Here is a 15,152-nt window from a genome sequence, read left to right on the forward strand (position 1 = left end):
TGTGCATGGTTGTTTGTCCAGTCTGTTGCTCTGCAACAGATGGACGACCTGTTCAGGGTGACCCCGCCTCTGGTCCCTTACGTTAGCTGGAGAGAGACACCAGCAGTCCTCCCAACCCCATTGGGTACAATGGTGTTGGAAAATGGAGTATCTGAGTTCTCATTAAGTGCTAATTTTGTGAGGAACCAAAATTAGCAAACTAAACTCTACTTTGGTCTAAAGAACACCAGTAGAGAACATTGAATTTTAGTGGTTATTTTATTTGCCTGTTTATATAAATCATCTTCTGTCTGTAATACATGTCAGAATAAGATGCAGAAATATTTTTTGTAAAGCTGAGTAGCGCAGCTTCTACATGTTAAAAACAATATATAAATGATAAAAAATGGTGTTCTGCAAGGCCCTAATTTAGGTCCAAAGCATTTAAAAAGGCAGAATGGATCATTGGGAGACATATAATTAATTATTAGTGATGCAAAACTGTCTGATGAACATTTTAATCCTATTGTCGAGCTGGTTTCGGCATTGTTCTGCTGTCGCACAGTTTTTATTAACACTTATTGTAAATATTTTTGTTTTTTACTGTGCAAATACACATGCACATTTTGTCACATTTTTTAAACTAACCTTCTCCTTTGCACATTAATTTGGACCAGCGTACATTACTTTTAATAACTGAACACTATTTATGTTGAAATTCTTCATTCTGTTTTTTAAATATTTTATATTCTTATCTTCGTATTAACTTGCATGCCTTTGCTGCCCGTCACTTTGCTGCTGATGCACTGGAGTCTCCCTACTGATCTATTAAACTGTACAAGTTTGAAAAAACCCAACTTTGTAATGAATCTGACTAATTAAGATCATTTTTCTCAGAATTGTTTTTGCACGGTTAATTCATGATTTCCCTCTTTCAACAAACAGTGGAAATCATGTTGTTCTTTCAGCAGCTATTTTTTGTTAATAAATGAACTCATCATTAGGTACAGAAATTGCTTTCTGTACCTATGCAGGTTTTCTTGGAAATTAATTATTTTTTTGATGATCATAAACATTTCTGGTTGACAATAAAGGGAAAAATTGAAGACTTCTTTATGGAACCATAATTTTTTCACAGCACTGTATTTATCTTTTCACTACACAGTCAATCCCACAGTTAGACAACTTCAACAATGTGTGGCCTTGTGGGTCACCACAGTTTAACGCTACAGTAAAACATTGAATCTGGACTTTTCTCATCCTAAAACCCTAAAGTGGTGCATATCAGTTTTCCAAGAGTCACTGCCCTGTGTTTATAGGAATGTTTTATTAGGTTGTTTTGCTATGGTTAAGGTGCTTAACCTTAACCTGTTGGGACCAGAAACAACATTCTGCACCTGCTAAAGGAAGAGCTTGTACTGGAGAAGCTGGGATAAATGATAGCCTAGCTTATCTTAGCACCAAAACTGGAACACGAAAGCCAGCCTGGAGCTTCAGTTTAGGTTTATTTTGCTTCCATCTATCTTATAAAATAGATAGATGGAATGAGTACAGTCATTTACAGTAATGACTGAACTCTTCATGTACAACAGACCAACTACTTAGAAATTATATTGATGATATTTGGGACATCGTTCATGTTGCCTTAAACATGAACATAAGTAATGACTCTTTGCCATTACTGACAATGAGTCTTTTATATCACTTTAGATGTTACGCCAGTGAAAACTATACCATTTGTTACACTTCAGAGGAAACATGTTTCCCAATCTTGTGTCCAGAACTTTCAGCGACATTTTTTACCCTCAGGTTTTATCACCTGGTGGAGTGTCAACACGAAAGCAATCACACAGCAATAACTGCCCCTCGTGACAAGGGGAAGTCCAAAGTCACATCCATTTACATGCTCTCCTTATAGTCCTGCCCAGCAGCTCTGTTGCTGGCAGCGACTGCATGACGACAGCAGTGTTTAAGCTAAGAACACCGTGTTTGAGAAGAGGGAGGGAGACTGATAACAGGTGAACGAAAACTGTCCGGTTTCCTCGTTTTTTTGAAGGCCTCTGACCCGGAAGTCAAAGCCTCTGTAGTGAGAGAAGAAACACAAGTAGATTGAGAGATTAATAAAAAGACTAATTTGCTTGTTTGAGCCCAAAATGGGTTTGGCCAAAAACTGGTTGTGTCACCATTGATGGTAATAATTATCATCTAATCTTTTTCATTACTGGCAATGAGTCTTTTACGTCACTTTAGACGACATTCGGGCTACACTTCTGTGTATTAATTCGACCTTTGACCAAGGTGGAAGGTGGTTAGGACACACTTATTTCTGTCTGAACTTTGACTAGGCCCTTCCAAGAAGATAATTTAGTTTTTATATTGCATTGAAAGGTGAACTATCTAATTATAAAGTTATTTATTGTAGCATATTCACTGCTTTGTTTAAGTAAATTAGTTTATTTATAGCACCACCTCACAGAAAGTCATTCCAGCTCAATCACACATTAATAATAATTAATAGCCATCATTAATTATTAATAAATAATTAATTATTATTAATCCTAATAATTAAACAGCACATTGAGTTCGATTCTTTGTTTGCTGAATCTGACTGCAGTGATTATCCGAGAATTTCTTTTGGATTTTCTTGTTGAGAGAAGAACTCAGTTTCAAGTCTAAATCAAGTTTACAAGGCCAAGGAAGCAAAGAAATCACAGATCATCACACTAACGCCGCCATGTTTCAATGAAGGTGTGGCGTTATTTTTATGAATAGTTGTTAGTTTTATTCCAGATGCAAGAAATACACTTTAGAAAAAAATATTCTGTGGTTTTATGACTAGAAAAACATTTTTTTCAAAGTATTTGAAATCATTAAAAAATGTATTTTTTGGGCTATTTCTTTGGTCAGTTGTGGTTTTTATCTTTTTTTAACTCCTATGGAGTCTATGTTGAGGTGCCTTTTTCACAATTAAGTTTGTGCGTTATTAAAACACAAATTTTAATAAAGCCCTGTGAGTGTGTTGGATTTCTGTCTGGGTTCTTTGTGCCCATCCTGTATGAGTTGATTAGCTGATGCAAAGTCTGACCACTATTTCAAGTTATATTTATTTTTAAATATTTACTCTCATTCTCATGACCCGGCCCTGACTTGAAAAATTTAAAATGTTTATTTTATAATATGTTCTTATACTCTATTAGATTGAGGCATGATGCTTTGCTTTTTAAAAATTGTTCAGCAAACTTTGTGTTTCTCATTTATTTCAAAAATCCTCTTTGTACTAACTCAGACTATGTGAAATTGTTTTTATGATCGGAAACATTTAAGGATGGTATAAAAAACTCATGAAAGAAATCTCTACTAGGGTACATTTTCACTGCACCTTATTTGTTTAAAGTGCTTGCTGTAGATCAGTGGAGTTATTAAAATTAGTTACAGCAAGCAGAAAAATTTAGTTCATTTTAATCTACAGTTGTATTAACGGTAATATAGTTGGGCATGTGATACACAGCAATAAAACTTATCACCATCCAATGATTCCATTTGACTAATTTAGAGCACGCATCAACCAGTCAGTTTGTGTAACGAGTATTGTGAATATTATGCAGGGGGAAACACAATTGTTCAGTAAACAAAGTTCAGTTCATAGAGGCTGCATAAACACAAGACTTTATTCCATTACCATGAGAACTGCTTGAAAAACATATTTCTAAAACCTACCAACACTAAAGTGAAGCAAAAAGTAACATTCTTGTTATGCTGCATCCAACTGCAGCAATTAACCACTGTTACTGAGTCCACTTGTGCAATCTGCAAAATAGGCACTTAAACTAATTTTAAAAGTATTTTAACATTCAAGCTTAAATCTGTTCTTCAGATTATGGTGAACGTGGTAATAAAACAGCGCCATCTTATGGTAGTAAAGTTTAATGCATGAAGGGATACAGTGGAAAAGCTCCCAGATCTGTTTTTAATGGCACCTAATCTGTATTCTTCAGGTTTTAAGACAAAAACTCTTGGCAAATGCAGTTTTTTGCATTCAGCTGGTCTTAAAAGATAAAAAGGACGACGCACTTATGGAGTGAGACGTGCATCTATCCAAAGTAACTATTTGGGGGTGGGGGGAAAGTTATTTCCATTCATTTTGTGGTGAGCTCCAAATTTTAAACCTTGATCTTTAACTTCCTCATTTAGATTTTAGTAAAGTTAAGTAACTTTCAGCCTAAAATCTTCAAGTGTTATAAACAACTTTCCAGTTCAGATTTGTCTGGATGCTTCATCTATAAAACAAACTGCTTATGAGAAGGGAAATAAAATAAATAAAAAAAAAAAACACATCTCGCACAACTTTAGTAACAAAAAGTTTTATTGGCTTCTCTAATCCGTTCATCTCAACAACAGGTATAGCCTGGGAAATCATAACACAAGGGGACTAGAACGAATAAGACAAAGGAACTGCAGGGCATCTGCTACAAAAATTTGGTATTGAGGTGACAGAAAAAAAAATCCGTACAAAATGTTTTCATGCATACTGGAAAAACAAAACAGATTTTTAGTGTTTTTGTACATTTTTGTAAACAATATCCTTCTAGAGATCATATCAAAACACATTATGGCAAGTAACAAAAATAAGGGATATAATGAGAAGAATGAATGTTCTATGAGGCATCTATAATTCAACACTGCTTGGCGTGGATGGTATTTTTTATTTTTTTACAGAAAACAAAAATAATACATTTGCATTTTGATGAGTTGTTTGCTCTAAAATTGTAAACACAGGCAGTGTTAAATGATTATACAATATGTCGAACCTATACTACAATTATGTCCACTACATACATAAAACGCGTGTCCCTGCTTTTTTTTTTTTTAACGCTTTAATGATATGAGGTATATTTAGGTCAATCTTTTTGTCTTCTTTTTCCTCTCCCCTCCATCTCATTCACTCATTTTTTTTTTTTTTGTCTCTTTGAAAGCATAGTGTGTTTGGAGTGAAGTTGCTGGTCAGTCAGTCTTTGCTCCGTGTGATCTGAGCAGCTTCGAAGTGTCCGGTGAAGCTGTGGCGCTCACAGACGTGGGAAAGGGAAGGGGAGGGGGGGCGACGGCTCACAGGAAATCAACTAAATTAAATATCAACCCTGGCTGCCGGACAGATTGGCTTTAGCCAAGGAAGACAAAGAAGGCCATTGTTTATTCTTGTGAGTGCAGGGCTGCATTTTGGGTAGGGGAGGTGAATTGAACTTAACTTTGTTTCCGGACTGCGTTTCTTTTGACTCAAGGAAAAAAAAAAAAAAAAAAGAAAAGAAAAAAAAACAAAGAGGAGTGATTTGGTGTAGGTCCGTGATTATTTGCCTGAAAGGATCTGCTACAGAGTTTGTTTGAGTGATGCTATTGGTAAATAAATAGAATGGTTTTGGTATGCAACCAACATACCAATATAAGGGATCCAGCATGTCAGCCCGACTCTCAAAAACACTTAAATACAAAGAGGTACTCTCAAAATATTGAATAACAAACAGTATGGCAAATCATCTTTTTACAACAACACCCGAAAAACCGCAAAACAAAATCAAAAAAAGAAGAAGAAAAAAAACAAAAACAAAGTCCCACCCATCCCATGTTCTACCCTTTAAAATGAAAAAAAAAGCAACAAAAATACGCTTAAATGCCCACGGCCGCCCTTTACAAATCACTCGGCCGACCCCCGTTAACCCGCCCTCCCTCCCCATTCACAGTTTTCTCCTCTTAAAAAATAGCAATAACCATTAGCATAATAATCACGTATCACATATGCAAATTGAATGGGTTATTGTTGTTTCCAATGATTTTGTTTTAAAAAAGTGCTTGTTTGATTCCATTGACACAAAAACAGGAACAGCAAGGAGTGGAGTAGAAAAGTGGTGACTTGTTTTTAAAAAAAAACAGCATGATAAAAAGATCACTGTCTGATGCTCGTTGCATCCTGCAGCTACTTCTGGATAGAAATGAGTCACCTGATGCTACAATACTCAGAAATGTTGAAATGTCTTTTTTTTTAAAGTTGCCACGTGAAACATAGCGGGCTGCTACTACTGTTAGTAATTCATGTAGACGTGGCTCTCAGAAGAAATGTGAATGTCTTCACACTGAGACAACAGTACCATAATCTCGACAAAGCTATGCGCAGTACAAACCGAACGTTACCGTGTATTGTAAATTTTGTTGTTCTGACAAGTAACAAAATAAAAATACTAAATAAGACAAGAAAAAAGCTTTGTAGTCTCAAAATATGCCTGTAAAAACTGTGCTAATTGCATCTCATAATACAAAGTCTTATTACACAATTTCGCCTATTTTCCTGAGTTTATATGTTTCTTGTAACAGACAATATATACTTTTTTGCCATTTGAATTCTGGGCCTTTCCCTGACACAATGTTATTATTATTGAAATCATCAACATTATTCATTACTTTACAATGGTATGATGATTGATAAAAATCACAAATAGATCAGAAAAAGGAGGAAAAAAAATAAAACAAGCAAGTTCATAGCTACCCTCTAAACTTTTTTTTTTTAAATTACATTTAAATCTACGATACGTTCATATCAAAAATCACTACTCTTAAACAAAAACATAGGTGACTACATGATAAAAATGAGAATATCTTAAAAAATTGCATTTTGAGGCCATAGAAGACCCTCCCTGGTCATTTTGTATTAACATTTAATGGCAGTGTTCATAAAAACAAAAACTTTGCTACAGGAACTAAATTGGAGTGAGTGCGGGGGCGCGGGTGGACAGCGACCAAAACAAAAAACAGAAAATGGCCCCGCTTACAGGCTTCACCTCGTCTGACCCTTATCTGAAACTTTGGCTTGTCGGGGTTTTTGATCCTGTACTCACTGGCTCACTGACATCAGCTAACAAGCTGGTATACCCTGAGAATTCTGACACCGGAGTCCGTATTCTGTGTTCCACCTCTGCTCCCGGGTCGCTGCCGTAGCTCAGAGGGGTCCGCCGGCCGGACTTGAATTGGGAGCCGAAGGCCTGGGCGAAGTTCTCAATCTGGTACGTGGTTTCTTTAGGGGGGTTAAGCGGGGACAGGTCGGGGTAGGTGGAGCCATTGGAGGCCGCCGCGCTCCCTCCGGCCTTGGACTGCGGCCCCTTGGCACCCTCGGCCGCGGCGGTGAGCTCCTGGGGCGGAAGGGTGAAGGTTCCCGGGGAGTGCTGCTTCTCCAGCTGCTCGGTCAGCTCCTGAGACGGAGTCAGCTGCTGGTGGCTGGTGGACTCCAGGGTGAGGTGGTAGCCCGCCTGAGAGGGGGACCCCACCAACATCCCGTAGTGGGACTTGGAGGACGACGACGAAGAAGCCGACGAAGGCGGGGCAATGGGCAGAGGAGAGGAGACCGCAGGTGGGTAGCCGCAATCCAGAGGCGAGGTGCTGTACGCGTGTTTGTCGGAGAACAGGGGCCCCGTGGGGCTGGAGCTGCTGGACAGGAGAGGGAAGGGACCCGTCGGGCCGAGGCTGGGGAAGGGTCCACTATGGCTGGTGCGCTCCAAGGCCTGAAGGAGGAACTTTGAGTACTCGCTCATTACCGCCGTTTTGTCGCCGCCGTTGGGGGAGTCGTCTTCCAATTCCGGGGTGACGGGCGCTGCTGGCTGGAGGTCCACATGGTGCGGGTGGTCCGACAGGTCGAAGGTCACATCGTGGTGGGTTCCCTCTGGTTTATGGCTGTAATGGTCGAGCAGGCTTTGCAGCACCTCGTCTGGAATGCCCGATTTGTCGTGTTTGAGTTCCAGTGGCGAGGAGTCCAGCATGGCCAGGGTGGGCTCGGGCCCCAGGGAACCCTGGATCACGTTGTTACCCTGGGACGTCATGTGAAGTGAGCCGGCGCCGTAGTCGTTGTTGACCGCGTGGAGATAGCGCCGCTTTTTGACAAACTGCATTGCATCGTCGTAGTTGCTGCTGGTGGTGGGACCGGGTTTGCTACCCCCGGGTCCCTGGAGTAGAGCCAGGTTGTCAAGGGCAGAACCATCCACATGATCCATGGCGTCCGGCTTCTGGCCCAACAGTTTCTGCCCGTCAGCACCGTCTTCCAGGGACAGGAGGCCCTTGTCTAGCCCTTTGCGTCCAGTTTTCTTGAAGACCAGTTTGGGGGTGCACCCCTGCATGGTGGGATCAGAGCCTGAGGGGTGCTCCATGCTGAAGTCCTGCAGGCCCAGGTCGCGGGCCATCCCCACAGACGATGCTGCTGCTGGGGCATTCTTTTTCTTCTTGCGTTCGCCACCTTCACCGTTTTTGGACTTTGCCCTCTTTCGTCCGGAGGTGGTTGAGTTTCCCTGAGAGAGTGAATAGCTGCCTTGGCCTAGCTCTGCTTCAGTGAGCTCCAGCATGCTTGGATCTAGACCCTTTTTTATGGCTTCTCCACAAGTCCGTTTGTGCTTCAGTAACCGGTCTGTTCTTGAGAAAAACTGAAAGAAACAAAATAAGACTAAGTTTAGACATGAAAACAAAAAATAATGGATAAAACTATACGATTCAACAAACTATCCCAAGAGACATCAAAACAGTATTATGTGTTTCACATCAACATAGTATCATTTTATATCATTATCAAGTAACCATATTAATGTCAGTGATAAAAATGCTGTATGTGAAAAATATAGCTTGAAAGAAATTTGACTTTGTAATTTAACCTTGCATCATGAGCTCAGCTGATGCTCTGTTCCATCAGGTGTTTGCTAATAGCTGCTGGCTAGTCTGAAAGAGCTGAATGGTTAAAGTAATCAAAGTATGTTTTTGATGAGGGAACAACATTTACAAAAAAAATAAAAGTAGATTTTGTGCAATAGTGGGCCTTTAAAAACAGAAAATATGGGAGTATATTACCTGTTGGCATGTATCGCAGCGGTAAGGCTTTTCGCCGCTGTGTGTCCTTTTGTGTCGCTCCATGTGGTACTTCTGGATAAAGCGCATGTTACACTGGTCACAGCTGAAAGGTTTTTCCCCTGTGAACGATAACAGCAGCAGTGTCAGAATCGGTTACTTCAGCCGAGCTCATGGCATGAAGCAATGCGTCTCACTAAATGAAATAACTGACTCACCGCTGTGAATTTTCTCATGCCGCTGAAGAAGGTATTTCTGAATGAAGCTCATGTTACATTGACTACAACGGAAAGGCCTCTCACCTGTACAATCAAGAACAAAAACATTTGCATACCACATAAAATAATACCCAATAACAGGCTGAAACCAAAGAAAAAAAGGGCATATTTTTGCAAAAAGAGCTGAAATTACACATGAGTATTACTAAAACTGGAATATTTTTAAAAGCAATAGATGCACCATTTGATTCGTCGGCTTAGGAGATTTCTTGGCTTCTAGGATTTAAATATGAAATCAGCACATTAGTTGATTTAAAATGGTCAATCTATATGGGAATTTTCAAAATTTCATAAGTTCAACAGAACACAAAAGCAAAAATGTCAAAAAAGCTTAAATATTTTTGTAAAATAAAGAAAAAAACATCCATCTTCACTAGCTTGTTTCTGATTAGATGAATTTTATTACATTTGTATTACATGTAATAAATCCCAAAAGGATTAATAGAGTGTCTATCTATCTTGAATAAACAAAGTCCTATTATTTATACCACAAAACTTCAGTAAACTTCAGTTTGATGTTTAGCATATTCTACAGATCTAAATAGATACTGGTAAAAATCTGCTTTGTGCACAATTGCAACTTCCAATTGATTCTTGATTAAACTATTATTTTACCTGTAAATAATAATTTGGGTTTTCATATGTAAAAGCCTTATTATAAATTAAAGATTAATCTAAAATTATGCCAATGTTGTTGCTGCCTAAAGATAACCTTAATTTATTAGAAAAACAGATATGAGGATCCTTGACATTTTACCAGACTCAAATTTGCATTTTTATGTCAATTTTTGTTATATTAAGCAAACATCATGAATAAATACACCCCAAAATAAACAAAATATTTTTAATTAGAGCTGATTTAGAATAAATTAAAAAATACTGGTGGTCAAAGACTTTAGCACAGACATGATGTCAAAAATAAGAGTGTGACTAATCCTTTAATCGTTTATGAGGTCAGATTCAAATAATCAAATGAAGATTTCCCAGAAAAAAGAGTGACTAAGACTGTGAGATACATGTGAGTAACGATCGAGTCATCGCTGCATGTCTGGTTCCAACTGACGGCTACAGACTTTGATTCCAGAAATAAAAAGTGTCATAAATAGACGGCTTGTTTTATATGTTCAAACCCTGTTATTATGGTCCTAACCAGTTTACTATCAAATGCTTTGATAGAAAAGGGTGTGTCGCTCAGGCTTAGCGTCCTCTAACAGATCAGAGAGTGTGACTCAATTTCTTTCATCTGCTGCTCATCTGAATGTTTTCTCTGCTGTTCCTGTATCTTTTAAATATAAGACCTGATGAATATTTCAGTGTAAGAACTTAGATGAAATAAAGAAGAGAAAGTCCCACCTGTGTGTATGAGCACATGTCTACGTAAGTGGTAGGAGCTGCGGAAAGCAGCGTTACAGTGCTCACAGATATGTGGTTTTGAGTTTGGGGAAAGGCAGGCTCCATCCCCATCCAACATCATAGCCTAGAGAAAATACAAAAACATTGTTTTCTTCTTGTAAATACTTTCATTTTCATTTTATTTTTTTATTTCATTCACTTTCATCTGCTGCTCATCTGAATGTTTTTTCTGCAGTTCCTGCATCTTTTAAACTCATATTCATTCAATAATGAATATGAAATCATGAATAAAAACAAGCACAAAGAAGTTTAAACTTTTATCTGAAATTAGCTATTCAACTTCGAAGGCTATTACAGGACTATTCCAAATAAACAAAAAAAGTACACAACAAACATCAGCTTATTTAATGACATGTAACTTTATGATTTTCAAATTTCTTTTAAATGCATAAAGAGTTTTAAATTGTTTTATCTCAATGTCAATGTTGTCCAATACACTGACTTCTTTAATTGAAATAGATCTTTCCACCATCGCTGTTCTGAGTCTAAATTTTTGTTTGAAAATCTCAGTTTCTTTTCAGTTAAGCTTTAATTGCGTCAAGGGGGAAGCTCAGGCGTTAACCTTTGACGGATCGTTGCGTTTCCTCCGTGCTTTGCCTCCTTGCCCATCCCCATTGCTCCTCCGGCCTCTTCTACCTGAGGACTCTTTTGGCTCTTTACCTGGTCTTCCAGGCATCTGAAAAAAGAAACAAAAACAGGTGTTTTTTTTATTTTTAAGACAGTACATTTAAACTACTTCTGATTAGAAAAGAAGAACCACATGAGAGAAAGTTATTATTTAAAGCCAGAGCTGCTGCTGTTTACCTGTTCTCCCAATGAGCGAACATTGCTGAGGCTAAGGTCATGCAGTAGCATGTTCTGGTGATTTTGGTGCTGGTTGCCGAACGACATGTCGGGCATGTCAGTGCTGCTTTTCCCTGTGCCCCCTCCAGGACAGTTGACCCCTACTCCTCCACCCCCGCTGTAGAGGGGCATCCGATAGTCCAGCTCGCTCAGCCGCTCCTGCTTAATGCCCATGCTGTGGAGGAAGCCGCCCGTGCTGGCAGCGATGGGGCCTTGGTGTTCCGGCGGCGAATCTCGCTCTTTTTTCAGGATCATCTCTTGGGGAAGCTCGCCGATGACCGACTGCGATGCCAGCCGCGTGAAGCTGGTGACCGGTGGCAAGTGGCTGAACATAAGCATACCTGGAGCGAAATTGGGGTCCATGCCTCCATTGCGCAGAAACTCATTGCCTAACTTGTCTTGAATAATACTCATGGTGTTGATTTACTTTGTGCCAGGGGGAAAGGGAGGGCAAATAATCTAGTGAGGCAGGCAGTAGGAGACCATTCTGTAAAAGATGACAGACAAAAAAAAATTTAAAAAAAGACTTAATAAAAATAGATATGACAAAACAAAGCAACATTTTGATTAGCTGAGCACTTAGCACCTCAAATTGCAAGTACATAAAGGAAATACGTAAAACATAAAGTCCTCTGTTTTTGTGAAAAGATTACAAAAAGTCAAAACACCTTTGTGACAAAAATATCTTAGATATTTTTAACTTCTAATCTCAACTGCAATCTCTTTTGCATAGGCCACTGAAACACACCCGCTCATGACTGGAGAAAAGTCACAATTAGAGTCGCACCACGACACCAGCTAGTGATTTAAATAAGATGATTTTCAGCTTGATTAGCTCTTGATTAGCTCTTGATTAGACCTTGATTAGCACCCTAACCAAACAGTCAAGGGGATAAAAAAAAAATCTGAAATTTTATCAAACAGAGATGCAAGAAGCTTTTAAAAACAGAAAATCTTTTTTTGTGTTTTTTTTGAACACTTTGTGGTCAGTTCTTGTTTGCAAGAGAGAGTAAGAAATTAATAATAGAGCAAAGTTAAGGCATGGCTCACTAAGGACTACACACAGACTGCTGTTTTATTAAAGCCACTCATGCTAACTGCTAATAAGAGGCTCAAGTAACCTAAAATGTCCAGTTTTCTCTTTAAAATGTTGTGTTTCACGCTCTTTTTAATAATAGCCACTCACAGGAGGCGAGATAGATTTTAGTTATTAATAACAAATGTTTTATTGGTGAGTTAAAGAGAAATAAAAACCATAGATTGAAAATTAGCCATAGATCTCTAAATAAGAAGTCTCAGGCAACATAATAACGTAATTAGAGTATTACTATGACTGTGTATTATTGCAATGTAACCAATATAGACCTCATCCTTCTTCTGGCTTAGGTTTCCAAAGCAGTGAAGTCAATTTAACTGGCCAGGGATATTATTGGAAAGGATATAATAAATGAAATTAAATATGGTTGCCTAACAAGTAACCCTTTGCAACAGCGATAGTCACATAACTCGACACTATGATGTCAGTTTAATTTATTGTGCAGCTCTTAATTTAAAATATGGATGAAAATAAAAATAAAGGTGCTGATCGGTTGCATGACCTTCATTGTGTAAATAATAGATAACCAGGCTTGATCATCACAATGGAAAAAACACAAAACCTCAAAAATATTTACAAATGTATTGTTTGTTTTTGTAAATACATAGAATGTGAATGTTAAAACACTTTATGAAATAAGACATCACATAACCGTATGATATGGAAGTGGCTCAATCTATCTACATTATGTGACAGTATAAAATGTCAAGCTTTGCACAGAGAATAAATACATATGCATTTATGATTAAACTGTTAATTAAAATGACATGGAGCAAGATAAAACATCTGGGTCGTTTAATCCACCTGGTATTGTTTCAGATTCAGCACATGTGATTTGGACCGCAGCCAAAATACGATTGGTATCGATACAGCTTTTAAAACACGCGTCCCTTTTGTTTTCGCACTTTGAAAGAAGCAAAAACAAAGTCACTTGGAACTGAAAATTATACATAGATACAAAGGCTCAAGAGGCTGGGTAGATAACGCTCGCAGTTTAATCGCTTCAGCCCACTTGCCCTGAAACAAAACAATATTTAGGTCAAATCTGGGGATACATTTCGGGGTTATATTAGACAGGCGCATTCCGGTCGCTTTGAGTGAGACGTGTAGCTAAACACGTAGAGGAAAAGTCGACGTAAGAATTTATTGTTTAGTCTAGACCTGGTGACCATTTGGCTTCGCGACGCCGCATTGAACAGAACACGGATGAGCTTTTGTGATGCATAATAGTTAGCCAGCTAGTTAGCATAGTTAGCGTGCTACAATGAGACAATCGAAGCATCTCTGCGTCCTCAACCAAAACAACCTAATCCAGTCGCCCCCCAAAACCAATTTATATCGTTCAAATAAATCAGGGCTAACTTTAAAAATGAATACCCCACATATATATCCAAATGTAGTCTATAAAATCTATTTAAAATCACCTTTGTAACGTTTTAGCACGTTACCTGGAGTTGCTACTAAGCTAGCTAAAGCTAAAATAGGACTCGTGATTTAATGCGATTCACACGTTTATTAACTCATTGAGAAAACAATAGTATACAAGTCAGAGATTTAGCTGAACAAACCGGGGAAAATAGTGGATTATTTAAAAACAAAAAATGAGTGAAATAGCACGTTTGCTTTGAAGTTATGTCTGCGGCACGTATTGCTCATTCTCCAATTCCCCAGCTTTGATGACGCCCGTGAAATCAAATCTGTCTGGCTGCGAGCAGCCCTGGCGCTCTATTTATTGATAGCTAACTTTAGCTGCAATTACCAGCGGATAAATTCAACCAAGCCCCAATCAGCGAAATATTCATTACCGATTGGGCTCCGAGTAGCTTTGAGCTCTAAAACACCGAGCAGAAAAAATACTACTCACTTCGCCAAGAGGGAGTTGTGTTTATAACAATCAAGCCGCCACGAGCTAGCAGGTTAGCTCCTTAGCTGCCCCGTCTGAAAGCCGCATTAGGGCCCATGCAACAGAAACAATGATGCTGCGACTCCGCGCATCTCCTGTTTGCGCTTTAGCCACGCAATTGTTCGCCTAAATCTCGACAAAAGCGCCACGCTCGACGCAAACAAAATTCAGTTTAGCCTCCCACTCACCTACACATGACCGCAGCTGGTTTCAAACGTGCCTATATTCTCTCCGTATTCGCCGCTAAGGGGGTTTTATTGCCATAACATTGTTCTCCGGCGGTCGCTGCTTTCTTCCATCTTGTCCCGGAGCGGGGAATTATGGGTGCAGAGGACGGGTCGTGAGAGGAGACAGGCGAAGGCTGTGGAGGTCTGAGGTGTTTCCTGAACAGTTTGATACACACAGAGACAATTTAAGATTTAATACTCCATAAATGTGTCTTCTTTTTAAGACTTTTTCAGTCTGGTATGGTGAAATCAGATAAACTGCGTCCATTTTTGTAACTATTCAGCTCAGTTTTGTTCTCAAATTAACTCAAAGGGAGTTAACTCAGTTTCTCAGGAAAAAATAAGATGTGTTAAAGTTATGAAAGCATGTCTCAGTGGTTTATTGTTTAAAAAAAAGCTTGGTAAAATGGTAGATACTGTTTGTAAAAGTGTAACAATTTTATTAATGAAGTAACTACAATATATTAGAATAAATAATTCACATTTTCTTTCATTTTTACAACATTTTGTTTGTCTTCTTAAGATAGATTTTGTAATATTTCATTTTC

At 38.7% G+C, this 15,152-nt stretch overlaps 1 protein-coding gene across 1 annotated transcript; it reads right to left on the reverse strand.

Annotated features, from left to right (window-relative positions):
* Positions 1-4,324: 4,324 nt before the first annotated feature.
* On the reverse strand, positions 4,325-14,677 carry LOC129353335 (zinc finger protein 281-like). The gene is made up of 7 exons (XM_055022615.1): positions 14,566-14,677; positions 11,340-11,865; positions 11,098-11,211; positions 10,476-10,599; positions 9,063-9,146; positions 8,848-8,966; positions 4,325-8,429 (listed from the first exon to the last, which is right to left on the reverse strand). Exons 2-7 carry the CDS (start codon positions 11,790-11,792, stop codon positions 6,816-6,818), a joined length of 2,508 nt encoding a protein of 835 aa, XP_054878590.1. The 5' UTR covers positions 11,793-11,865; positions 14,566-14,677; the 3' UTR covers positions 4,325-6,815.
* Positions 14,678-15,152: the final 475 nt, after the last annotated feature.

Source organism: Poeciliopsis prolifica, unplaced genomic scaffold (genome assembly GCF_027474105.1).
Source record: "Poeciliopsis prolifica strain line A6 unplaced genomic scaffold, Auburn_PproV2 SCAFFOLD088, whole genome shotgun sequence".
Lineage (NCBI taxonomy): Eukaryota > Metazoa > Chordata > Actinopteri > Cyprinodontiformes > Poeciliidae > Poeciliopsis > Poeciliopsis prolifica.